This window comes from Phyllobates terribilis, unplaced genomic scaffold, assembly GCF_046119375.1.
Source record: "Phyllobates terribilis strain yellow unplaced genomic scaffold, ASM4611937v1 Scaffold_3__8_contigs__length_932513732, whole genome shotgun sequence".
NCBI lineage: Eukaryota > Metazoa > Chordata > Amphibia > Anura > Dendrobatidae > Phyllobates > Phyllobates terribilis.
Window position 1 is genome coordinate 223,623,896 of NW_027362763.1, and position 21,715 is coordinate 223,645,610.

At 38.1% G+C, this 21,715-nt stretch overlaps 1 protein-coding gene across 1 annotated transcript; it reads right to left on the reverse strand.

Moving 5' to 3' along the window:
- Positions 1–1,949: 1,949 nt before the first annotated feature.
- On the reverse strand, positions 1,950–19,838 carry LOC141259121 (transmembrane 4 L6 family member 4-like). The gene is made up of 5 exons (XM_073674638.1): positions 19,548–19,838; positions 12,076–12,165; positions 10,711–10,847; positions 7,005–7,221; positions 1,950–2,140 (listed from the first exon to the last, which is right to left on the reverse strand). Exons 1-5 carry the CDS (start codon positions 19,719–19,721, stop codon positions 2,123–2,125), a joined length of 636 nt encoding a protein of 211 aa, XP_073530739.1. The 5' UTR covers positions 19,722–19,838; the 3' UTR covers positions 1,950–2,122.
- Positions 19,839–21,715: the final 1,877 nt, after the last annotated feature.

Sequence of the window (21,715 nt, forward strand, 5' to 3'; positions counted from 1 at the left end):
TGGGGTTGAGGTCAGGGGAGCATGGGTGCCACACCGTAAGTTTGTCCCCTTTTATGACCATAGCAGCCAGAGATGCAGATGTGTTATGTGCAGCACCCTATAACCATGCTGCTGTTGTTGTCCTATGTTCGTTATCAATCTTGAACCTACATGTTCACATTATGCAACTTTGCAAACCCAGCATTTTAGTTTTTATTAAATTACTTCTCATTTTGGTTGAAGGGAGAGGGGGGATCATCATGATTGAATTAAACAAAAAAAAAGATTGAAAATTTAAAGGTTCTACAACTGTTTGACTAGTCACAAAAACAACCGTAGGTCGTAGGTGTCACAATAATACTGCTGCCTGTTGCCGAAAATTACTTTCTGTGCATGTACCAATGTAGCAACCTCTTTATTTAAGGTTAAGCTTTTCTTGTCTTGTGTGGGAGAAATTTAAACCAGAAATTGATGACGTTTGTTAACAAAATTTGTAATCAAATGAAATGTTATACTTTTTGTCTAAAATGAATGCTAAACCCAAATATGGCACGGACGACGAATGTGGCATTGCTGGTGACGTAAGTCAAATTTAGTCTCCTTTGCCTCTGGCAAGTGGATTAAAGGGGAGGAAGAAGAGGACATAATGGAGTATATGTCCCATCTCTCACCTCTTTCACAGCAGGATGACGCAGCCTTTGACAGCAGAACCATCAGGTGGGGTCAGCATTCTGCTCAGCCTACCTTCTCCACAGCCATAGCAGTTAATTTCGCACATAGCGCAATCTCCAATCCAGTATGTTATCAATCCACCTGTTTCTATTCTGCCCCAACGTTCCCTAATCTACACTACCTTGGCGGTTAAGGAACATACTACAACAGAAAAAAATGTTTGCAGTTGATCTTTTGGAAGGCATGAACAGCGAGCCTTTGTTCTCAGAAGTCATGGTGGGGGAGGAAATAAATAATATGTTTCTATTGTCAATCTGTGTTGCAGGCTCTGAGAGCTGAGGTGGTGAGGACACTGTTTGTGGTTGTAGCGCTTTGAGTTAGGGCACACCTTGGTGTGGGAATCAGGTAGAGGGGGCAAGGAGAGCTGGGCATTAGCACACAGAAGCATCTATCAGCCAATTCATGGATGACAGTGAATATAATGATAATTCTGTGTTGGACAAAACCTGGGAACCTGAGACGGGTGATGAGGACTTGAGGTCATCAGAGGAGGAGGGTGCTGGCACTGGTGATACACAGCGCATGCAATGTGCATCAAAAACATCCTCTGAGGCCAAATCATCCTTTCCTACGGTCGGCTCTGGAGTGGGTAATGCTGCATGTGCTATTGGTGTTTGAGGCTCTACAGTGCCTGAAAGGGCTAGTCATGGTGGTGGCGAGTCATACGTGCGACTACTCGTGTGTGGGAATTCTTTTTCACATTGCTGGAGGACCAATCTATTGCAGTTTGCAGGCTGTGCTGTTAGAAAATAGGGCAGGTACATCTTGGCACGCATCGAATACGAACTTCGCCACTCCGTCAGCACACAAAATGCTTACTCATGTGGAGAAAGCAAACTGTCCAGCAAGACGAGCAAAGCTCAAGCTGTCCCCTGTCCTCTCCTCGTTATCACCTCATGTAATCAGTGTGCACCCACAAGTAGTGCCTTATCGTTGTCATCAGTCCCATCATCATCCTCGCCTAGTGCTTTCCATATACTTCCTCCTCTACCTCCATTGCATCACTTCTCATTTTTTTTGCCTAAGAAACATGCATTCAATGATCAAATTACATGGACCCCAATGTATTAACCAGAGCAGATACAACATTAAAAAGTGACTGTTTGAGGAATGCTCACAGCTTTTTATCATCCCGCTGCTCATTCACTTTGAGGGTTGTTGAAATACAAGTTCTGTAGGAGAAAGATAATTTAATTTGTTACATCCCTTACTATGAATGACTGAGTTTTAATATAAGATGTGGATCATACACTTGTGCTTTAATCATTTTATAATGTTTTACTTTTTTTATTTTTATTTTACTTAATTTTTTTTTACAAAAGAAAGTACAGTCAAAGTTATCTGAACTCTCCATTCGTCTTCCTTTTGATGGGTCACATTTTTTTTTCCGGAGTTCTGAAATATTTTTACGTTAAACAGGTCCATCATTCTGTGAACAAGAACAGAAAAAGATAATTTATCAAACTTAAGTGCTATATAACTCAATAAAATATGCAGCTTTAAGGGCAAATGTAGCCCAAAACCATTTATAATGCACCGTCAATGGTTCAGCTACAAGCCGTTTGCTGAGAGATTGAAGGCAACCAACGAAGGTTCAAGATTTGCCAGCCGACAAGAGTTGGTGGAACAGGTCATGACGTACAGTACAGACCAAAAGTTTGGACACACCTTCTCATTTAAAGATTTTTCTGTATTTTCATGACTATGAAGATTGTACATTCACACTGAAGGCATCAAAACTATGAATTAACACATGTGGAATTATATACTTAACAAAAAAGTGTGAAACAACTGAAAATATGTCTTATATTCTAGGTTCTTCAAAGTAGCCACCTTTTGCTTTGATGACTGCTTTGCACACTCTTGGCATTCTCTTGATGAGCTTCAAGAGGTAGTCACCGGAAATGGTCTTCCAACAATCTTGAAGGAGTTCCCAGAGATGCTTAGCACTTGTTGGCACTTTTGCCTTCACTCTGCGGTCCAGCTCACCCCAAACCATCTCAATTGGGTTCAGGTCTGGTGACTGGAGGCCAGGTCATCTGGCGTAGCACCCCATGACTCTCCTTCTTGGTCAAATAGCCCTTACACAGCCTGGAGGTGTGTTTGGGGTCATTGTCCTGTTGAAAAATAAATGATGGTCCAACTAAACGCAAACCGGATGGAATAGCATGCCGCTGCAAGATGCTGTGGTAGCCATGCTGGTTCAGTATGCCTTCAATTTTGAATAAATCCCCAACAGTGTCACAAGCAAAGCACCCTCACACCATCACACCTCCTCCTCCATGTTTCACGGTGGGAACAAGGCATGTAGAGTCCATCCATTCACCTTTTCTGCGTCTCACAAAGACACGGTGGTTGGAACCAAAGATCTCAAATTTGGACTCATCAGACCAAAGCACAGATTTCCACTGGTCTAATGTCCATTCCTTGTGTTCTTTAGCCCAAACAAGTCTCTTCTGATTGTTGCCTGTCCTTAGCAGTGGTTTCCTAGCAGCTATTTTACCATGAAGGCCTGCTGCACAACGTCTCCTCTAAACAGTTGTTGAAGAGATGTGTCTGCTGCTAGAACTCTGTGTGGCATTGACCTGGTCTCTAATCTGAGCTGCTGTTAACCTGCGATTTCTGAGGCTGGTGACTCCGATAAACTTATTCTCAGAAGCAGAGGTGACTCTTGGTCCTCATGTGAGCCAGTTTCTTTGTAGCGCTTGATGGTTTTTGCAACTGCACTTGGGGGCACTTTCAAAGTTTTCCCAATTTTTCGCACTGACTGACCTTCATTTCTTAAAGTAATGATGGCCACTCATTTTTCTTTACTTAGAATTTGTATTATGGCAAGAAAAAAGCAGCTAACAGTCTATTCAGTAGGACTATCAGCTGTGTATCCACCTGACTTCTGCACAACACAACTGTTGGTCCCAACCCCATTTATAAGGCAAGAAATCCCACTTATTAAACCTGACAGGGCACACCTGTGAAGTGAAAACCATTTCCGGTAACTACCTCTTGAAGCTCATCAAGAGAATGCCAAGAATGTACAAAGCAGTCATCAAAGCAAAAGGTGGCTACTTTGAAGAACCTAGAATATAAGACATATTTTCAGTTGTTTCACACTTTTTTGTTAAGTATATAATTCCACATGTGTTAGTTCATAGTTTTGATGCCTTCAGTGTGAATGTACAATTTTCATAGCCATGAAAATACAGAAAAATCTTTAAATGAGAAGGTGTGTCCAAACTTTTGGTCTGTACTGTATATGTTCTATACTTACGGTAACCAGTGTGGCTTGTGTTTGGCATAGTTGGTGTGAATGATATTTTTTCCATGGGCACAGTGAAACTGTTGTGGATATGTGCAACATGTGTATTACAGAGATAAGCAATGCTTCCAATGTAATACACCATCTGTTGGAGAAGTCATGTAAGAGCTCTGTACATTGGCTTGGTGGTTAGCACTGTTGCTTTGCAGTGCAACATCTGCATGGATTTTGCATATTCTACCTGTGTTTATGTGTTTTTTCTCCCATTCTCCAAAGACATATTGATAAGGAATTTATATTGTGATCCTCAATGCGGACAGTGAAAATGATATCTGTAAAGAGCTGCCAATAAACCGAAGCCTAAGGTTACATTCCCATGATCAGTGTTTGTTTAGTTTTTGACCCTGTAGATTTCTGCACCTTAGTTTACTTGCGTTTTTAAATGCGTTTCTTTTAAAGCTGCGTTTTTATCGCTGCTTTTTTTTTCTCTGTTTGTGTGTCATGCTTTAAATAAAGCTGCTTTGGTTTTGAAACTGTTTGGTATTGACATTCTTAGGTGCGGATTACATGCATTTTTTATGCGTTTACATTGCACTAAAAACGAATGGGCGTTTTTACCTTCTTTTTCTGCATCGAATGTAAGTCTGTGAGGAAATTTTCCACACAGAAAGATCAGCGTTTCCGCAAGAGAAATTGACAAGTTGCGGATTGTAAAAACATTATTATAAACAGCAAGGTAAGAGGTATAGATAAAATATAACTTTTACATCATACAATTAAAAAAGCCCAAAGCTCATATTCACACAACATTCCTTGTGGGGTAATGTGTGGGTTTTGATAATAATGCCATTTTCCCCCTATTTTCCTCTATCCGGCATTCAGAAAGTGCATTATCCAGTATAAGGAATCTGACCTGGACTCATTTCTATAGGACACGACCTGAATGCATGATGAGATCATACCTTATCTTTTGTAGATACAGGTGCTTCTCACAAAATTAAAATTAGAATATCATCAAAAAGTTAATTTATTTCAGTATATATATATATATATAACACCAGCTTGAAAAATTATTTTAAAATCCGAAATGTTGGCCTACTTAAATGTATGTTCAGTAAATGCACTCAATACTTGGTCGGGCTCCTTTTGCATCAATTACTGCATCAATGCGGCGTGGCATGGAGGCGATCAGCCTGTGGCACTGCTGAGGTGTTATGGAAGTCCAGGTTGCTTTGATAGCAGCCTTCAGCTCGTCTGCATTGTTGGGTCTGGTGTCTCTCATCTTCCTCTTGACAATATCCCATAGATTCTCTATGGGGTTAAGGCCAGGCGAGTTTGCTGGCCAATCAAGCACAGTGATACTGTTGTTTTTAAACCAGGTATTGGTACTTTTGGCAGTGTGGACAGGTGCCAAGTCCTGCTGGAGAATGAAATTTTCATCACCAAAAAGCTTGTCGGCAGAGGGAAGCATGAAGCGCTCTAAAATTTCCTGGTAGATGGCTGTGCTGACTTTGGTCTTGATAAATATGGACCTACACCAGCAGATGACATGACTCCTCAAACCATCACCGATTGTGGAAACTTCACACTAGACCTCAAGCAGCTTGGATTATGTGCCTCTCCACTCTTCCTCCAGACTCTGGGACCTTGATTTCCAAATGAAATGCAAAATTTACTTTCATCTGAAAACAACACTTTGGACCACTGAGCAACAGTCCAGGTCTTTTTCTCCTTGGCCCAGGTAAGACACTTCTGGCGTTGTCTATTGGTCATGAGTGGCTTGACAGAAGGAATGCGACACTTGTAGCCCATGTCCTGGATACGTCTGTGTGTGGTGGCTCTTGAAGCAATGACTCCAGCAGCAGTCCACTCCTTGTGAATCGCCCCCAAATTATTGAATGGCCTTTTCTTAACAATCCTTTCAAGGCTACGGTTATCCCGGTTGCTTGTGCACCTTTTTCTACCACACTTTTTCCTTCCACTCAACTTTCCATTAATATGCTTGGATACAGCACTCTGTGAACAGCCAACTTTTTTAGCAATGACCTTTTGTGACTTACCCTCCTTGTGGAGTGTGTCAATGTCTGCCTTCTGGACATCTGTCAAGTCAGCAGACTTCCCCATGATTGTGGAACCGACTGAAACAGACTAAGGGACCTTTTTAAATGCTTAGGAAGCCTTTGCAGGTGTTTTTGTTAATTTTTCTAATTTACTGAGATCATGACTTTTGTGTTTTCATTGGCTGTAAGCCATAATCATCAACATTAACAGAAATAAACACTTGAAATAGATCACTCTGTTTGTAATGAGTCGTCTATATAATAGATGAGTTTCACTGTTTGTATTGAAGAACTGAAATAAATTAACCTTTTGATGATATTATAATTTTGTGAGAAGCACCTCTATGTATCACCTATAGGATTGATGAAGGGTTGGAAAGTACCGGCTAATATATCCCTATCGCAATAGGGTCATCTTTAAGCTAATTTGTGTTGTTGTGTGCATATGAGATTTGGGCTTTTTTAATTGTATGAAGTAAAGGTTATATTTTATCTATACCTCTTACCTTGCCGTTTACAATATTTGAATTGATTCATAGCCTACTGACCTATTTCTTGTATTGTAAAAACACACAGCAAGTGAGTTTACGTAGTGTGAAAAAGAAGCACAGTGGACATGAGTTTTCTATAAATCCCATCCACTTTGTTGGTACTGTAAAATGCTGCATTTTTGCCGCAGCAAAAATATGCAGATAAAAGCTAATGGTGGGCATGTAGCCTACAACACCTTACTTGATGCCAGCACTGACCGTGAAAGACAGCTGCAGCTGTGCATCATACATGGTCTTAGTGTGCTTCCCTTTGGTAAAACAAGCTTCATATTTTCATGGTTTGATTGAAATACTAGTTTTGGAGACACAAAGCATGGTGCTATATTTTTAGACCATGAAAAAAAAACTGATTGCAATCACTTATTATGTTTCTTGCTTAGAGATATCCTTTATAACCATGGAAATAATTCTATGGTTTCAACTTACTCCACAGCATCCACAGCATTTGCAGTCCCCGCAGATTGTCCCAATTAGACCATTGATAGCTTGAATTGCACAGAGAACACCTTGCGCTAGACCCAATAATAGGAGAATGCAGAAGAGGGTCAAATTCCAGGTGATGATGATTTCCGTGTTAACCTCACTTTTACCGGGTTTGTATACTTTACAGTTCTCCCATAATGTATGATTTTTTAAATAATTTCTAAAAAAAAAGAGATAAAATATATATAATTGTTATTATCAATAAGTGTTTAGATAATAACTAACAGCATTTCAGTTTCGATGTCCACCATATGAACCCATTGGCACCCTGCGAAGGGATGAGAGAGGGAGCACCCCTCCATTGTAATTCAATTAGATACTAAGGCATTGCCAATGACATCTGAAGGCCTGAATGGACAGAATTGTAGTTTTCTCTCTTCCTGGCTGTTGCAGCAGGTGCAGTTTCTAAGCCTATTCCACAGCAGGACCTGTCTCTTATGGAGAGCCGTCGTACATTTACAGAACGTAAAGGGTTAAAGAGCAATTGCATGTAACATTCACATACAGTATATCAATGTAATTACCATTTATATAAAGAGTAATAATTTATCTAAATCTAACAATTTAAGAAATCCCATTGTTTTTAACAAAATTTTATATTAAAATGACTGTATATGAAACTGTGTTGTAACTGTATGTACCTGAGCGGTAACCTACTGACTCTCATCTGTTCTATGGTGCTGCAAGTTGCAGACTTCTGTATATAGTATATACCTGTATGTTATCTCCCTCTGTATATAGTATATACCTGTATGTTATCTCCCCTGTATATAGTATATACCTGTATGTTATCTCCCCTGTATATAGTATATGCCTGTATGTTATCTCCCCTGTATATAGTATATGCCTGTATGTTATCTCCCCTGTATATAGTATATGCCTGTATGTTATCTCCCCTGTATATAGTATATACCTGTATGTTATCTCCCCTGTATATAGTATATACCTGTATGTTATCTCCCCTGTATATAGTATATACCTGTATGTTATCTCCCCTGTATATAGTATATACCTGTATGTTATCTCCCCTGTATATAGTATATGCCTGTATGTTATCTCCCTCTGTATATAGTATATACCTGTATGTTATCTCCCCTGTATATAGTATATACCTGTATGTTATCTCCCCTGTATATAGTATATACCTGTATGTTATCTCCCCTGTATATAGTATATGCCTGTATGTTATCTCACTCTGTATATAGTATATACCTGTATGTTATCTCCCCTGTATATAGTATATACCTGTATGTTATCTCCCTCTGTATATAGTATATACCTGTATGTTACTTATCTCCCCTGTATATAGTATATGCCTGTATGTTATCTCCCCTGTATATAGTATATACCTGTTTGTTATCTCCCCTGTATATAGTATATACCTGTATGTTATCTCCCCTGTATATAGTATATACCTGTATGTTATCTCCCCTGTATATAGTATATGCCTGTGTGTTATCTCCCTCTGTATATAGTATATACCTGTATGTTATCTCCCCTGTATATAGTATATACCTGTATGTTATCTCCCTCTGTATATAGTATATACCTGTATGTTACTTATCTCCCCTGTATATAGTATATACCTGTATGTTATCTCCCCTATATATAGTATATACCTGTATGTTATCTCCCCTGTATATAGTATATGCCTGTATGTTATTTCCCCCTTGTGTATAGTATTTCCCTGTATGCTATCTCACTCTGTATATAGTATATACCTGTATGTTATCTCCCATGTATATAGTATATACCTGTATTATGTTATCTCCCATGTATATAGTATATACCTGTATGTTATCTCCCTCTGTATATAGTATATACCTGTATATTATCTCCCTCTGTATATACCTGTATGTTATCTCCTCCTGTATATAGTATATATCTGTATGTTATCTTCTCCTGTATATAGTATATGTATAGTATAATGGCGCCGGAGTCATCGCACGTGCATTCTGTGTTATCCGATGCCATTTTATTGAAGACACTGTGTCTGCGAATTTGCATATACAGTGCCTTCAACAAAATGGCGTCGAAGATGCGCATGTGCTGACTCCGGCACCATTTTATTGAAGTAATGTAGTACAACGTCAACATAGCAGTGCGCATGCGCCGGTAATAGGGATGATGGTGATGGCCAGCACGTGCGCACTGTTTTGTTGATGTTGTAGTAGAGTTCTTCAATAAAATGGTGCCTGAGTAAACGCATGCGCATCCCGCACTAATCGGCACCATTTTGTTGAACACGCTGTGTCTGTGAATTCACAAACACAGTGTCTTCAATAAAATGGCGCCGTAGTGCGGTATGCGCTGATTAAGGCACCACACTGCGCAGGCGCTGCCCATCCCGGCTTTGGACTGAAGGATAAGTCCACCATTATATGTAAGATGGCTCCTTCTGGGGAACCATCTGAGTTCTGTTTTTCAGGGATTCAGATGGTATACGAGCAAAGTCATGGACGTGCAGCTGAAAATTAATGTGAACCTATGAATGCATATGCCTTACCAAAAACATATCCCTTCCAGGGCAAATCTGCAGCAAAATAGAGGCATGATGTTAAAATATGCTAATTCATTGCAAATTTACCAGTTTCACAGCTAATAAAAGAAAAATGGCGAAGTGTTAACCCATCCTTATACCTGTGTTTGTTTTGTTTTCTATCCACTCCCATTCTAAGGGATGTACACACCTTATATTACATTAGCTGTATTATGAGATAAAAATCTTTTTTTGTAATTTGCCTTCATTGAAAATGTTGCTCCCTGTGGCTTCTGCAACTTTGATATTTTCCAATTCATAGCAAGTTCCAAAATGCCATTCACAGCTATAATACAGCTAATACAATACAAAAATGTCCATGAGGTGTCCACATGTTTTAAAGAATAACCATTGCTTTTATTTTTATTCCATAAATCAAGAGTGCACATGAAAATAATCAATTATATAATATATTTTATCAGAGAAATCTGCTTCTTTCTCGGTCAGGACTGATCAGCATTCTCAAAATTCTCACTTCACGGGTAAAATCTATATTCAATGATGACGGACTTTCACATTACGTAGATAGGAGATGGCAGTTGGTGCTCATAAAGTTCTAGACTGTAACTGTCATTTTAGGAGAACTTGCAGCAGGATGTCTGTGTCTAGCTCCTCCTCCCTTTCCATAGAACATTATGAGCACAAACTGTCATCTCTTATCTCAGTAATAGGAAAATCTGTCTTTGCTAAATACCAAGTTTACCAATTATGAGAGTAAAAGATTGAACCAATAAGAGAAAAAAAAGCTAATTTCTCTAACATGATATATTACAAAGTTGCTTATTTTCACATATACTGTTGATTAATAAAATTTAAAATGACAGTGTGAATTCAAAAACTTGTGTGAACAGGGCCTAACAATTAGCAATTTTGGCTGAAGTTTCACAGTATTGCTATTCCTGTATGCCACGTGATGTATCTAAACTGGCTTGTTAAGTATCACACTGATTTACAGAAAGACACATACAGAAAAAACAGTAATCAGAAAAAAAGCTTAGGTGTTCAGAAAGCATTTTTTCTCCTCGTTTGTGGGTTAGTAAATCAAAAATCATAACTGCCTAAATGAAACAATAGCCTTAAATTCATTTTTATAAAATAATTGACACATACCCCTCACTGAAAGGATAGTCCCAAGAATTATTTTCCAAATAACATATTGGCCCCTTATTTATAGCAACTGCAGAAATAATGAAATTATACGCAGCTCCAGCAAATCCAATGGCAGCAAAAATGATTGAAGAAAACATCTGTAACAAAAAGAAACAATTACTTGCTAGATCAGTTTAACATTTTATGTTTGCCCCTGACTAGCCACCATGTGCAAAACTTTATGTAGTCTTGTATCAAAATAAAATAATGAGGTGAAGAGAGAGAATCGGTGCCGGGAATGTAACAGATCTACAATCAGCATTTGGCAGAATTTTTTACCTTCTTCCACGTTGGGTCGTTTCCTTATGAAACTCGCCAATACAAGTCTATGGGTCCATGAAACTTACAGACAGCACATGGATGCTATATGAGAAAACTGCTGGCGGCAAAACGGATAAGCTAACCACACACTGATGTAAATCCATCTGGTTTTATCACATACGTGAATAAACAACACATCTGAATGAGGCCCTAAGCTGCAACCTGTCCTGATTCATGCCTTACGGGCAGGTTATGCTACAACGTCATAGTGGGATATATCCGCCCTACTCTTCACTTATTATGGTAGTATTGCTAATGCCCCCAAACCCAGCTGTCTATGTTGTCTCCCCTGGTTTGCCCGGTTGAGTTCAAGTGTGCCACCACTCCAGTCAAACTCTATAGGAGTTACAGACATTATTTTCATTTTTTTATGTGACTACTTAGGTAAATGAAGCTACATTTTCCTTCACAAAAAGTTGTGTTTTCTAAACTCTGCAGGCGACTCTTAGCTTTCCTGTGCAGATTGGGTCAGAGTCAACAGAGTCATCTCATTATTATTAGTGAAAGTTGTATTTTTACTACTGGAGGCTTAGATAAGTCAAGATATTCACACAGTACAGTATACATTAAGATGCATCTTTTCTGAATTCCCTCATCTTTAAAGAAAACTGTAGAGTCTTCCAGAAGATAGTATGAGTCTATAAAAAAAACATTCTCCTTCAATTAAAGTAGTATTCCAAGAACTAAAAATGATCCCCTATCCATAGGATCATTGAAACCACCAGTGATCCCGAGAACAGGGCTCTGCTGAGCCTCATCTTGAATGGAGCGCCAGTACTCCTGCTTGATCAGTATCTTGGGACACTGAGCCCAGTTCTTGTGATCGCTAGGATGGACCCCTGCAATTAGTAAGTTGTCCCTAATCATTTAACCCTTTAATTCCCATTTGTTGTAGCTGCACACCCTGCTATTCACAAGGATATGTGTGCCTCCAGTATGGCGGCTATCAGGGAACGAAAAAAAATATATTCACAAAAAAAATAATCAACACATTTGGATACTTACGGCAAATCTCTTTCCACAACTTTCATTACCACAGCAGCCGCAGCAGTCATTTTGCTTCATACCCAGAAACACTAGAGCTGGAAAAATCATCTATATAAATGAAAAAAGAAAAAACATGTTCCTTATTATTGTCCATTTTATCCTACTGTGTATCTTAGATGAAGTGGTTTAGAGGATTTTCATAGGTGAACTGATGATATTTATCCATAATATTTCTTCACATATTACACAAATAAACCTAAAGATTTTTTTTTTCATTGCTTTTAAAAGGCCGGAATAGTGTAGCTTGCTACCCCCCTTCTGTAAAATAAAAGTGAATGGAAACCTGCTAAAACTATTATAAGTTAATGGGATGCATCGTGGCTCATGTAAAAAACTAAACCCACGACATTAGGGAGCGCTGAGCTTTTCATTTGTTTAGTACACCCTAAAAAGAATACCTCGCTATTGACATGCTTCAGTAATAATTTCCAAATTACAAAAAAAAGGTTGATGATATATTAAAAAAACAATTGCATTAAACAGAAGAAAAGGCTGTCACAGGGGCACATGCACGGCCACTTTTTTATTGTGACAGGCACTTTACAGCAATGCTCATAGGATCTGTTGGGGTTCCAGCAGTCGCCCCCTCACTAATCCTGCAGGTAGGTGATCACTTTGCTTTGGGAATAAGCAACCAATCAAAAGGATAAATGCAACATAATTTCAACTATAATAGTTTCTGCCTGCTTATCCTATGTTATACCACTTGAAATGGTCTCTAAATGAAGGTCCTGAGGTTTAGATTCAGTAAATATACTGTCTCCACACCTGTCTGACTATTATATGATAATCACATTTTACATCTTATATATACAGATACAAAATGCACAATTTCCCCCATTAAAATCTATGGGAACACAAACATGCATGTTTGGAAATTTCTCTGCTTTTATGCCGACAATGTAACGCAAAAATGGTGTGAATCTAGCCTTATATAGGTTGTCAAACCGAGACAATCTCTGTCCATATGTCCTGGTTGAGCATAAAGATGTCATATATTGGTCAAAGAGCAATTCTTATACCGAATTTTGTATTGGTGACGCACCTTTAACATCCCCCAATCCTGATTTTAGGATACATTCATGTACAAGCACTATTATTATTATTATTATCACACGGCAGGTAAACGCTTTACTCCTATAGCTGCAATAATTTTAGTTGTGATTTTAGAGAATAAAGAATTTTAGAATATTGTCCAAATCTAATCTCTTAGATATAGTTTTCAATCTATGCATCTGAAAATAAACTGTAGCCCCTTAAGAACCCCAAAAGTTTTCTTCATCTAGCTGTGCGAGGTCTTGATTTTTTCCCGTTACGAGATAATTTTTTTGCCAATATATAGTATATCAAGCTCATATTTTTCAATTTTATACAATTTCAATGTAATAAGTATGGCTTATTCTTTTTTTACTGTTTATTATTATTATTTATTATTATAGCACCATTTATTTCATGGCGCTTTTCATGTGAAAAAGGGGTATACATAATAAAAAACAAGTAGAATAATCATGAACAAAACAAGTCACCGACTGGTACAGGAGGAGAGAGGACCCTGCCCGCGAGGGCTCACAGTCTACAAGATTAAACCGTTTTGTTGCTTTGATTTCTAATGTATTACATCCTCATAAACTACTCCAGCCTTTACTAAGGACGGTCTTGGAGAATTTGTCCTAATGCTGTGTTAAAAAAAATAAATAAATCAATCCCAGGGACTGCAGTACCAGGGCTATAAGCGGGGTGAAATCCTTCTGTTGATATTGTGATTTCTATTTTTTAACTTCCAGGATCACAGTTTTCTATAAATGTGTGCCTCGTCACAAATGTGACTCCAGATTCATGACGTAGCGAACGCTGCCACTTGTCATGGATTTAACGGGTGGCGGTCACCATGCCCTCATTCCAGCTCTGCCCACTTTGACAGAGCTGGACAAAATGGTGTGAGAATGCCAAAAGTTGCATCATTTTAGTGCAGCCAAAAGTATGAGATTTTTGAAAGCTTTTTACAGCAGAATACTGTTGTAAAAGCTTCGATCATTTGGGCTCAAAGTCTTTGGGGCTGATGACGTCTAAGAAATGAATTGCAATTGTTTCAGTTTAGCTCGAACAGTGTCTCAGCAAATTTTTGTAATCTTTACAGACTTTGAAAAGAGTCAAAGAGCCAAAGTACACTACAATCACTCCATTCAAACTCCTCCTCAGTGCCGATGTCTGGTGAGGAGGTACAGGGGATTTGAGACCCCTGTTTAGTTATTTCAGTGTAATAAATAAGTCAATGGAAATATACTATGTTCAGTGGTTCAGTAAGGTCCAGTTATAGTATTTTGCATCATGACACACACTGAGCTGTAACTGTTGCTCTAGGTCGGGTCGCACCATTGTTACAAAGTTGTTTCTGCATGTGCCCACTCAAAATCCCACTGCACAAAAACTAGTTTACTACTCTGTGAGCTAAGCTATACCAATTACTATAGTAACAAGGCATTTAAGGGTTTGTTCGTGCGGTGAAGCCTTTGCAATGTAAATTGGCAATACAATCCAGCAGTATTACATTCTGCTGCGGGTCTGCGACAAAACCCACAATTGATTTTCTCCATGTAGACATACCATCTAACCCTCTAAAGATGCAGCCAAATTTCATTTTTGCATTTTCTCTTTTTCCTCCACTTTTTCAAAAAGCCATAACTTTTATTTTACGTTGACATAGACATTTCAGAGCTTATTTTTTTTGTGGAAGTTAAAACACCACTCATTGTACAATATATTGAAAAATGGCCAAATGGTGAAAAAAATAATGCATATCTGACATTTAGACTTTAATTTTTGGGCTTTAATTGTGCAATAAACATGACCTGGTTGCATAATTCTACAGGTCAGTACAATCATGGAAATAACAAAACTATATATTTTTTTTACTGTTTTAGTCTCCATTTTCTGAGACCCATAAGTTTTTTTTTATTTTCCTGTCATGGGGTTCTATGAGGGCGTTGTTTTTATGTGGTGAGCTGGTGTTGTCATTGATACCTTTTTGGGGTTCATATATATATATATATATATATATATACACATACATACATATTATATATACACATATACAGGGTTGTCCAAAACTAGGTGGACAGAAAGTGTAATAAGGTTATGAAGGGGGAGATTTATCAAACATGGTGTAAAGTGAAACTGGCTCAGTTGCCCTTAGCAACCAATCAGATTCCACTTTTCATTCCTCACAGACTCTTTGGAAAATGAAAGGTGGAATCTGATTGGTTGCTAAGGGCAACTGAGCCAGTTTCACAGATCTAGTTTTCACAGATAGATCTCCCCCAAATCTGTTTTCTTTTCAGATAATTCAGATAATGGCAAATAATTTAAATACAGATCAAAGAAAATGGATTTTAACAGAGTGTTGGAAATCTCAAAATGCTGAAACCGTTAGAGCAAATTGGGTTGAAACATTTGGTATTCAAGCCCCAAAGAGGCAAACCATTTACCGCATTCGTGACAAATTCAATGCCACTGGCTCAATCCTTAATGCTCCAAAAACTGGTCGACCCAAAACAGTCTGTACAGAAGATAATAAACAACTTGTTGCTGAAACATTTGTTCAGAGTCCAAAAAAGTCCACCAGAAGAGCCTCTTTGGAATTGGGAATTTCACGAGCTTCTATCATGCGAATCCTGAAATCTATTGGGTGGAAAGCTTATCGGCCACGTCTAATTCATGGTTTATTGGAGGATGATCCAGACAGGCGGCTGCAATTTAGTGTTTGATAAATCTCCCCCTTCACAACCTTATTACACTTTCTGCCCACCTACTTTTGGACCACCCTGTATATATATACATATATATATATATATATATATATATATATATATATATATATATAATTTTTACATTTCTCTCTTTTTCACTGGGAATTTGTTTCTTAAACTTTTCACTTTTATTTTCATTCCCAATAGGAGACTTGAATCATTTGACATCTTGTACTATATACAGATATACTCCAGTATTGCAGCATATAGTAAAAATCATGGTCTCCTGTACAGCTCAGCCTGTGGCTGAATCTCACAGAAGAATAAACATGGCAGCAACGAGGGCCTTGAGTCAGCCACCCGGCTGCTGTGGCAACCCATAGGCATCCTGCTATCGCATCGTGAGAGAGCTGATGATCGCCTGAACAAACACCCAGGCCGGATCATGGTGCTTAAATGTCGCTGTCAGTAATTGACAATGACATTTATGGGGTTAACAGAGGCGATCAGCGATGGCTCTGGTTGCTGCTGTTAGACTGAGATGTCGGCGACATAACACAGCCAGCATCTGCCCTGTCTGGAGTGGGCTCAGACTTCCTCCATGACAAATATATCTGTTATGGAGCATTAAGGGGTAAATATACAAAAGTCCAGGTCATACTATAATTTATAATGAATTCTGTTTACTCTGGTAAAATCAGCACGCATTCAATGATGCTGAATACCCCACAGCTTAATTGCCTCATTGTTAACCCCTTAACGCTACATGGTAATTAGTGCTCCATAACGGATATGTACATTATGGCGATTGCACGGTTACTGCAGGAGCCCGAGCAATGCACACACTGATCCCAGTCATACCACTGACTGTGGCACATGAAGAGTTTGTGAGGAAAAGTGCGCTCCTTATGGCAGCCCATGAGCCCACTTGCAGGTCCATCATGGGATGTCAGTGTGCTGGTATGGCAATTAAAGGCCTAACAATCCGTATTTGTCCTTTACCAAAGCCTATTGGATCCTGTCACTGGCAACAGTAGGGGATTCGACACTGACATGTTTAATACCTATGTGATGAAAGGATCGCATGCTCAAGTCTCCTTGGAGGACTGATAAATGTTATAAAGAAGTTTTTAAGTGTTTGAAAAAAGTAAAAAAAGAAACCTGAAATCCAAAATTTTCAATATAAATAGATTCATCTTGAAAAAAAGTGTATGTATTGTATAAAACGAATAAAACCATATACATCGCCATAATCGCACTGATCCACGGAATAAAGTAAAACTTATTTTGTCCAGCATATCAATACCATAACATTTAAAATGTTAAAACACTTGCTGTTTTTTCCCTATAAAGAGACAATTAAAGTTAGGTAAGAGTTATATGTATCCCAAAATGGTACAAATACCCGACTTACAAAAAAAATAAGTTCTAGCACAGCTATGTGGGTGACAACACAAGAATATTCTGACACCGGAAATGCCACCTTAAGGGCTTAAAATGACCCCATCTTAGGAATAATTGTAGTACAATTTAGATGGCTCCAAACCAGACTTTCAATTACCTACAAAAAATTTTTTTGTATGTGAGATGTAATTAACCCCTTGGAGCATATAGATGAAGCAGTTCATCCTCCCCAGTGTCTGCTTATATGGAGTTGGGATCATACAGCCGTCGTCTGCCTGTAACAGCAACGAAAGATAGCTATGATGGCTGCTATTAAACCGTTTAGATGCTGCGGTCAATCACTTGCAGCGGCATTTAAATGGCATGCTTGCCATGCAAGTATGCACCGGCTCCCGTACCCCCTAGAACACGCATTGCGATCACAGGTTGCCGATGGGTTGCCGTAGTCCTCATCAATGCTACTTTGGTCCTCCTATGAAGCTCAGGCTATATCAATTTCATTATAAACTGTAATAAAAGCATTATAGTACATAGAACAAGTGATCAATCGCATGTTCAAATGAAAAGCGAAAAAAAAAAAAAAGGGTTTTACAAATCTAAAAAAAAAAACTAAAATAATCATTCGAATGACCCTCCTTTAACTCATTTAAGAGTAAGAAGAAAAATGAAAATAAGCATATTTGGTATCGCCGGAGTTGAAAAAGTCTGATCTTTGAACTTGTGTGGTTAATACCGTAAAACAAAGAAATTCCATTTTTCGGTCACCGCACTGTCCCATAAAAAGGCAATGAAATGAGGTCAAAGTGTTGTATGGACCCTAAAATGGTGCAAATAAAAATTTCAAGCTGCCACGCAAAAAAAGAGCCTGCATATATGGTAGCTTCAGCGATGGAAAAACAGAAAAAGGCACAGATCTCTGAAAATAGCAACACAAACCATTTTTTTGTACAAGTTTTGACATTTTTCTTCACTATTTAAATATACAAGTTTGGTATCGCCGTAATCATACTGACCAGAAGAATCATGTTTTCAGGTCACGTTTACAGCAAAATGAATGCTCTAAAAACAGAAAATACAATGGCAAATTTGTGATTTTTCACCATTTTGCAGCACTTGGAATTTATTCCCTTTTCCAGTACATTGTATGGAAAAATGAATGGAGTCATTCAAAACTACAAGTCTTCTTATGGTGATGGCAAAAAGTTACGACTCTTGGAAAAAAGGAAGGGAGAAATGAAAGTGCGAAAATAAAAATTGGCTATGGCATAAAGGGGTTAAAGCTTAAAATACCTACATTATATACTAATGTCAATAACTAAAAAATGTACATATTTAAGGACAGTTTCCAACCATCTGGAGAATTCACTGGGGACTTTGACCAATGTCCATATTAATAAAATGTGTCTAGGTTTTTAAGGAGGAGCTACTAATGCTAAAAACGATTGCAACTATTATGAGTAATTAATTTTAGGAGAAGTTGGTACAATGAGCCATCTAGATTATTACTTACAAAGTTATGTAAGTTCAAAAAAGACCTAGGTCCATCTAGTTCAACTTTTCTCCACCAATTGTACATTTTTTTTCGCTAAATTATCTATAACCCACAATGTTATGTACTAAGGAAATCATCCAGCCCTTGCTGTTATGATGTCTGCCATTACTACCTCTCGTGGTAGGAAATTCCACAGTCTGACTGCTCTAACTGTAAAGAACCCTTTCCTGTTTAGCTGCCAGAATTGCATTTCTTCCATCCGTAATGAGTGCCCCCTGGTCCTTAGTATGGCCTTTGGAAGGAATAAGTCATGTGCCAGGCCTTTGTATTGACCACATATGTATTTATACATATAAATGAGATCTCAACTTTTCCAACCTCTCATCAAATGGGAGGCCTTCCATCCTTTGTAATATTCTAGTTGCCCGCCTTTGAACTGACTCCAGCTTCTGAAAATCATTTTTAAAATGTGAAGCCCAAAACTGGATCCCATGTTCCAGATGTGGCCTCACAAGTGATTTATAAAGGGGAAACAATACGTTGGGATTGTGAGATTTTTTAAATACCCTAAAATCTTATTTGCTTTTGCGGCTGCTGCTTGACATTGAGTACTGCTGCTCAGCTTACTTGTAACCAGAATACCCAAGTCCTTCTCCTATCTACATATAAGTATTACTATTTATTCTCACACTGATATTCTCAGGAGAAGAAATATTTAACAGATGATAACGAACAGCAAAGGCCCAGAAAATTTTTAGAATTTACATTCTCTAAGTTTGTGCACTCACCAGAACACCAGAACCCAAGAGTCCTCCGAGGTAAAAGACTTCTTTTGTGATATGATCATTGTTCTCTGCAACTTTACCAGCTGGGAAAAAAAGCAAAATATTTGCCAAAACAGAGAGAATAGCGAGAGGGATGAGGGTAATGCCCAGGCACTTTGCACAGCCTCCTGAACACATCTTTGGTTACTCCTTCACTGTTGGTCGTGAGAATTCAATATAGTGCAATCCCTCGAAGGTACGACTACTTTGTGTGGTTTTATGGTGACCTCACCATTTATATGATGCACATCCTTAGACTAAAAATCTATGAGATAATGTTCAGGGTAATAATTTGTCATGACAACTAATAACCCTGTTAATATTCTACTCAAGCACACAGGACACTGGCATAGGAGTTCCTTATTCACAAGATGAATACGTGATAATATTATCTCTACAGCTCCATGTAAAGTTGATGATGCTTTCACAAAGGTATTATTTCGGAATATTTTTATGAAAAACTGCCTTAACATTTTCTAAATTGAATAGCTGTGTCGTTATGTGCTCCCAAATATTTTACCAAAATGTCAGAAGTTAATATCAGTTTATTAAATAAATAATACAGAAGACATGACAAACAATGCAGAAGATATGACATCAATGAAGCATTTTCACTTTTCGTGCTAGAAAATCGGGGATAGGCTATGGTCAGTCAGGCATAGATTCTCTCATCTAATAATTGGGCCAATTATACTAATTGATACTTTGACCAAACTTTGATCAGAGTTCGATCGGAGTGTCGGCACAGTGCGATCTGATTCTATTGGATGAGAGAATCGGAGCACACTGTGAGAAGATGGAGAACAAAATTTCTCCATCTTCTCCATTCTATGAGTCTGCGGAAATCGAACTGCACTCAGATGTCATCCGAGTGCAGTCTGATGTTTTGCACTCACAAATAGACTTGAAAGGGTGAGTGGCATCTGACTTCCAAGTGACAGATTATGTCAGTGAAAAAAATCGCGCATCAGTACTAAAAAAATCGGATAGCGCTCATTCAATGTATACACTTGTTTGAGCGAGCCCATTACAGACATTTCTGGATATAAATGTCATACTTTTTTCAATCGACTGCTGATTAGTAGGAATTCTGGACCATCAGGTGCAAATAAAAGAGGTTTAGAAGAACATTTTTATTTTTCCTTTATAATTTTAAGAAACAACAGGCCACAAAGATAATATTTTACATTAATGAATTGCAACATGAATTTAAAAAATATGTTTACATTTCAGTCAAATAACTTAGGCTGCGTTCACACGTTTCGAAAAGCGCTGTGGTTTTACAGTAATTGTGGCAAAAAAAAGTGTCAGAGCTGCAAAGTCTGAACGCAGCTTTAGTCATTTCAACAAGTCAATACAAACACAGTACAAAAAAGCTTCGATTTAACTGCTTTGATTAACATATTAAATCTTCAATTTACACCAGTTATTTAATCCTATAAAATTATAATATATGCATTATTTTTTATGGTGTTTTAATGTGATTTAATATAGATTTTTTATTATTTTATATATATTGCAATTAGCATAGCTGCCTCTTTAGTACTTTATGTATTGCTTTTCAGATATTTTTCAGTATTTACTGTCATTGAGAAACTTCAATAAACAGTGTTATATATAGTTATCCAAAGTTTTTATGGGTAACGGAGGTGAAGAGTTTGGTTTTAAATATATATATACAGTGTTGTAGTTTGTTTATTTCAGAAATGTGAATAAAGCGATGTCTGGTATGGGTTTAGTGAATAGGTTAATTGTGGGTATGGCACTCTCTGTGGGAGATGGCTGGGAGGCAGATAACATGGATCTAGAGGCTTCTTCTGCCGAGAAGTTAAGCAGCACATGACACTGCGGAAGATAAGAATAAAAGCATTTCTCATGTCCCACACATTCTTTGTACCTTCAGGCTATGTGCCCACGATGCAGAAATGCTGCATATTTTTTCCGCTTCTCCCTGGCAGGAAAAACGCATGCGGATTTTACATGCGTTTTTCCCACCAGGTAGAAGCGTTTGTCAAGCGTCTTTGCATGCATTTCTGCATGCGGGTTATCAAGCGCTTTTCCAAGCGATTTTAGCATCACTTTGACAGTGCTTGACAACTTTTTCACACTACAGTGCTGGCCAAAAGTATTGG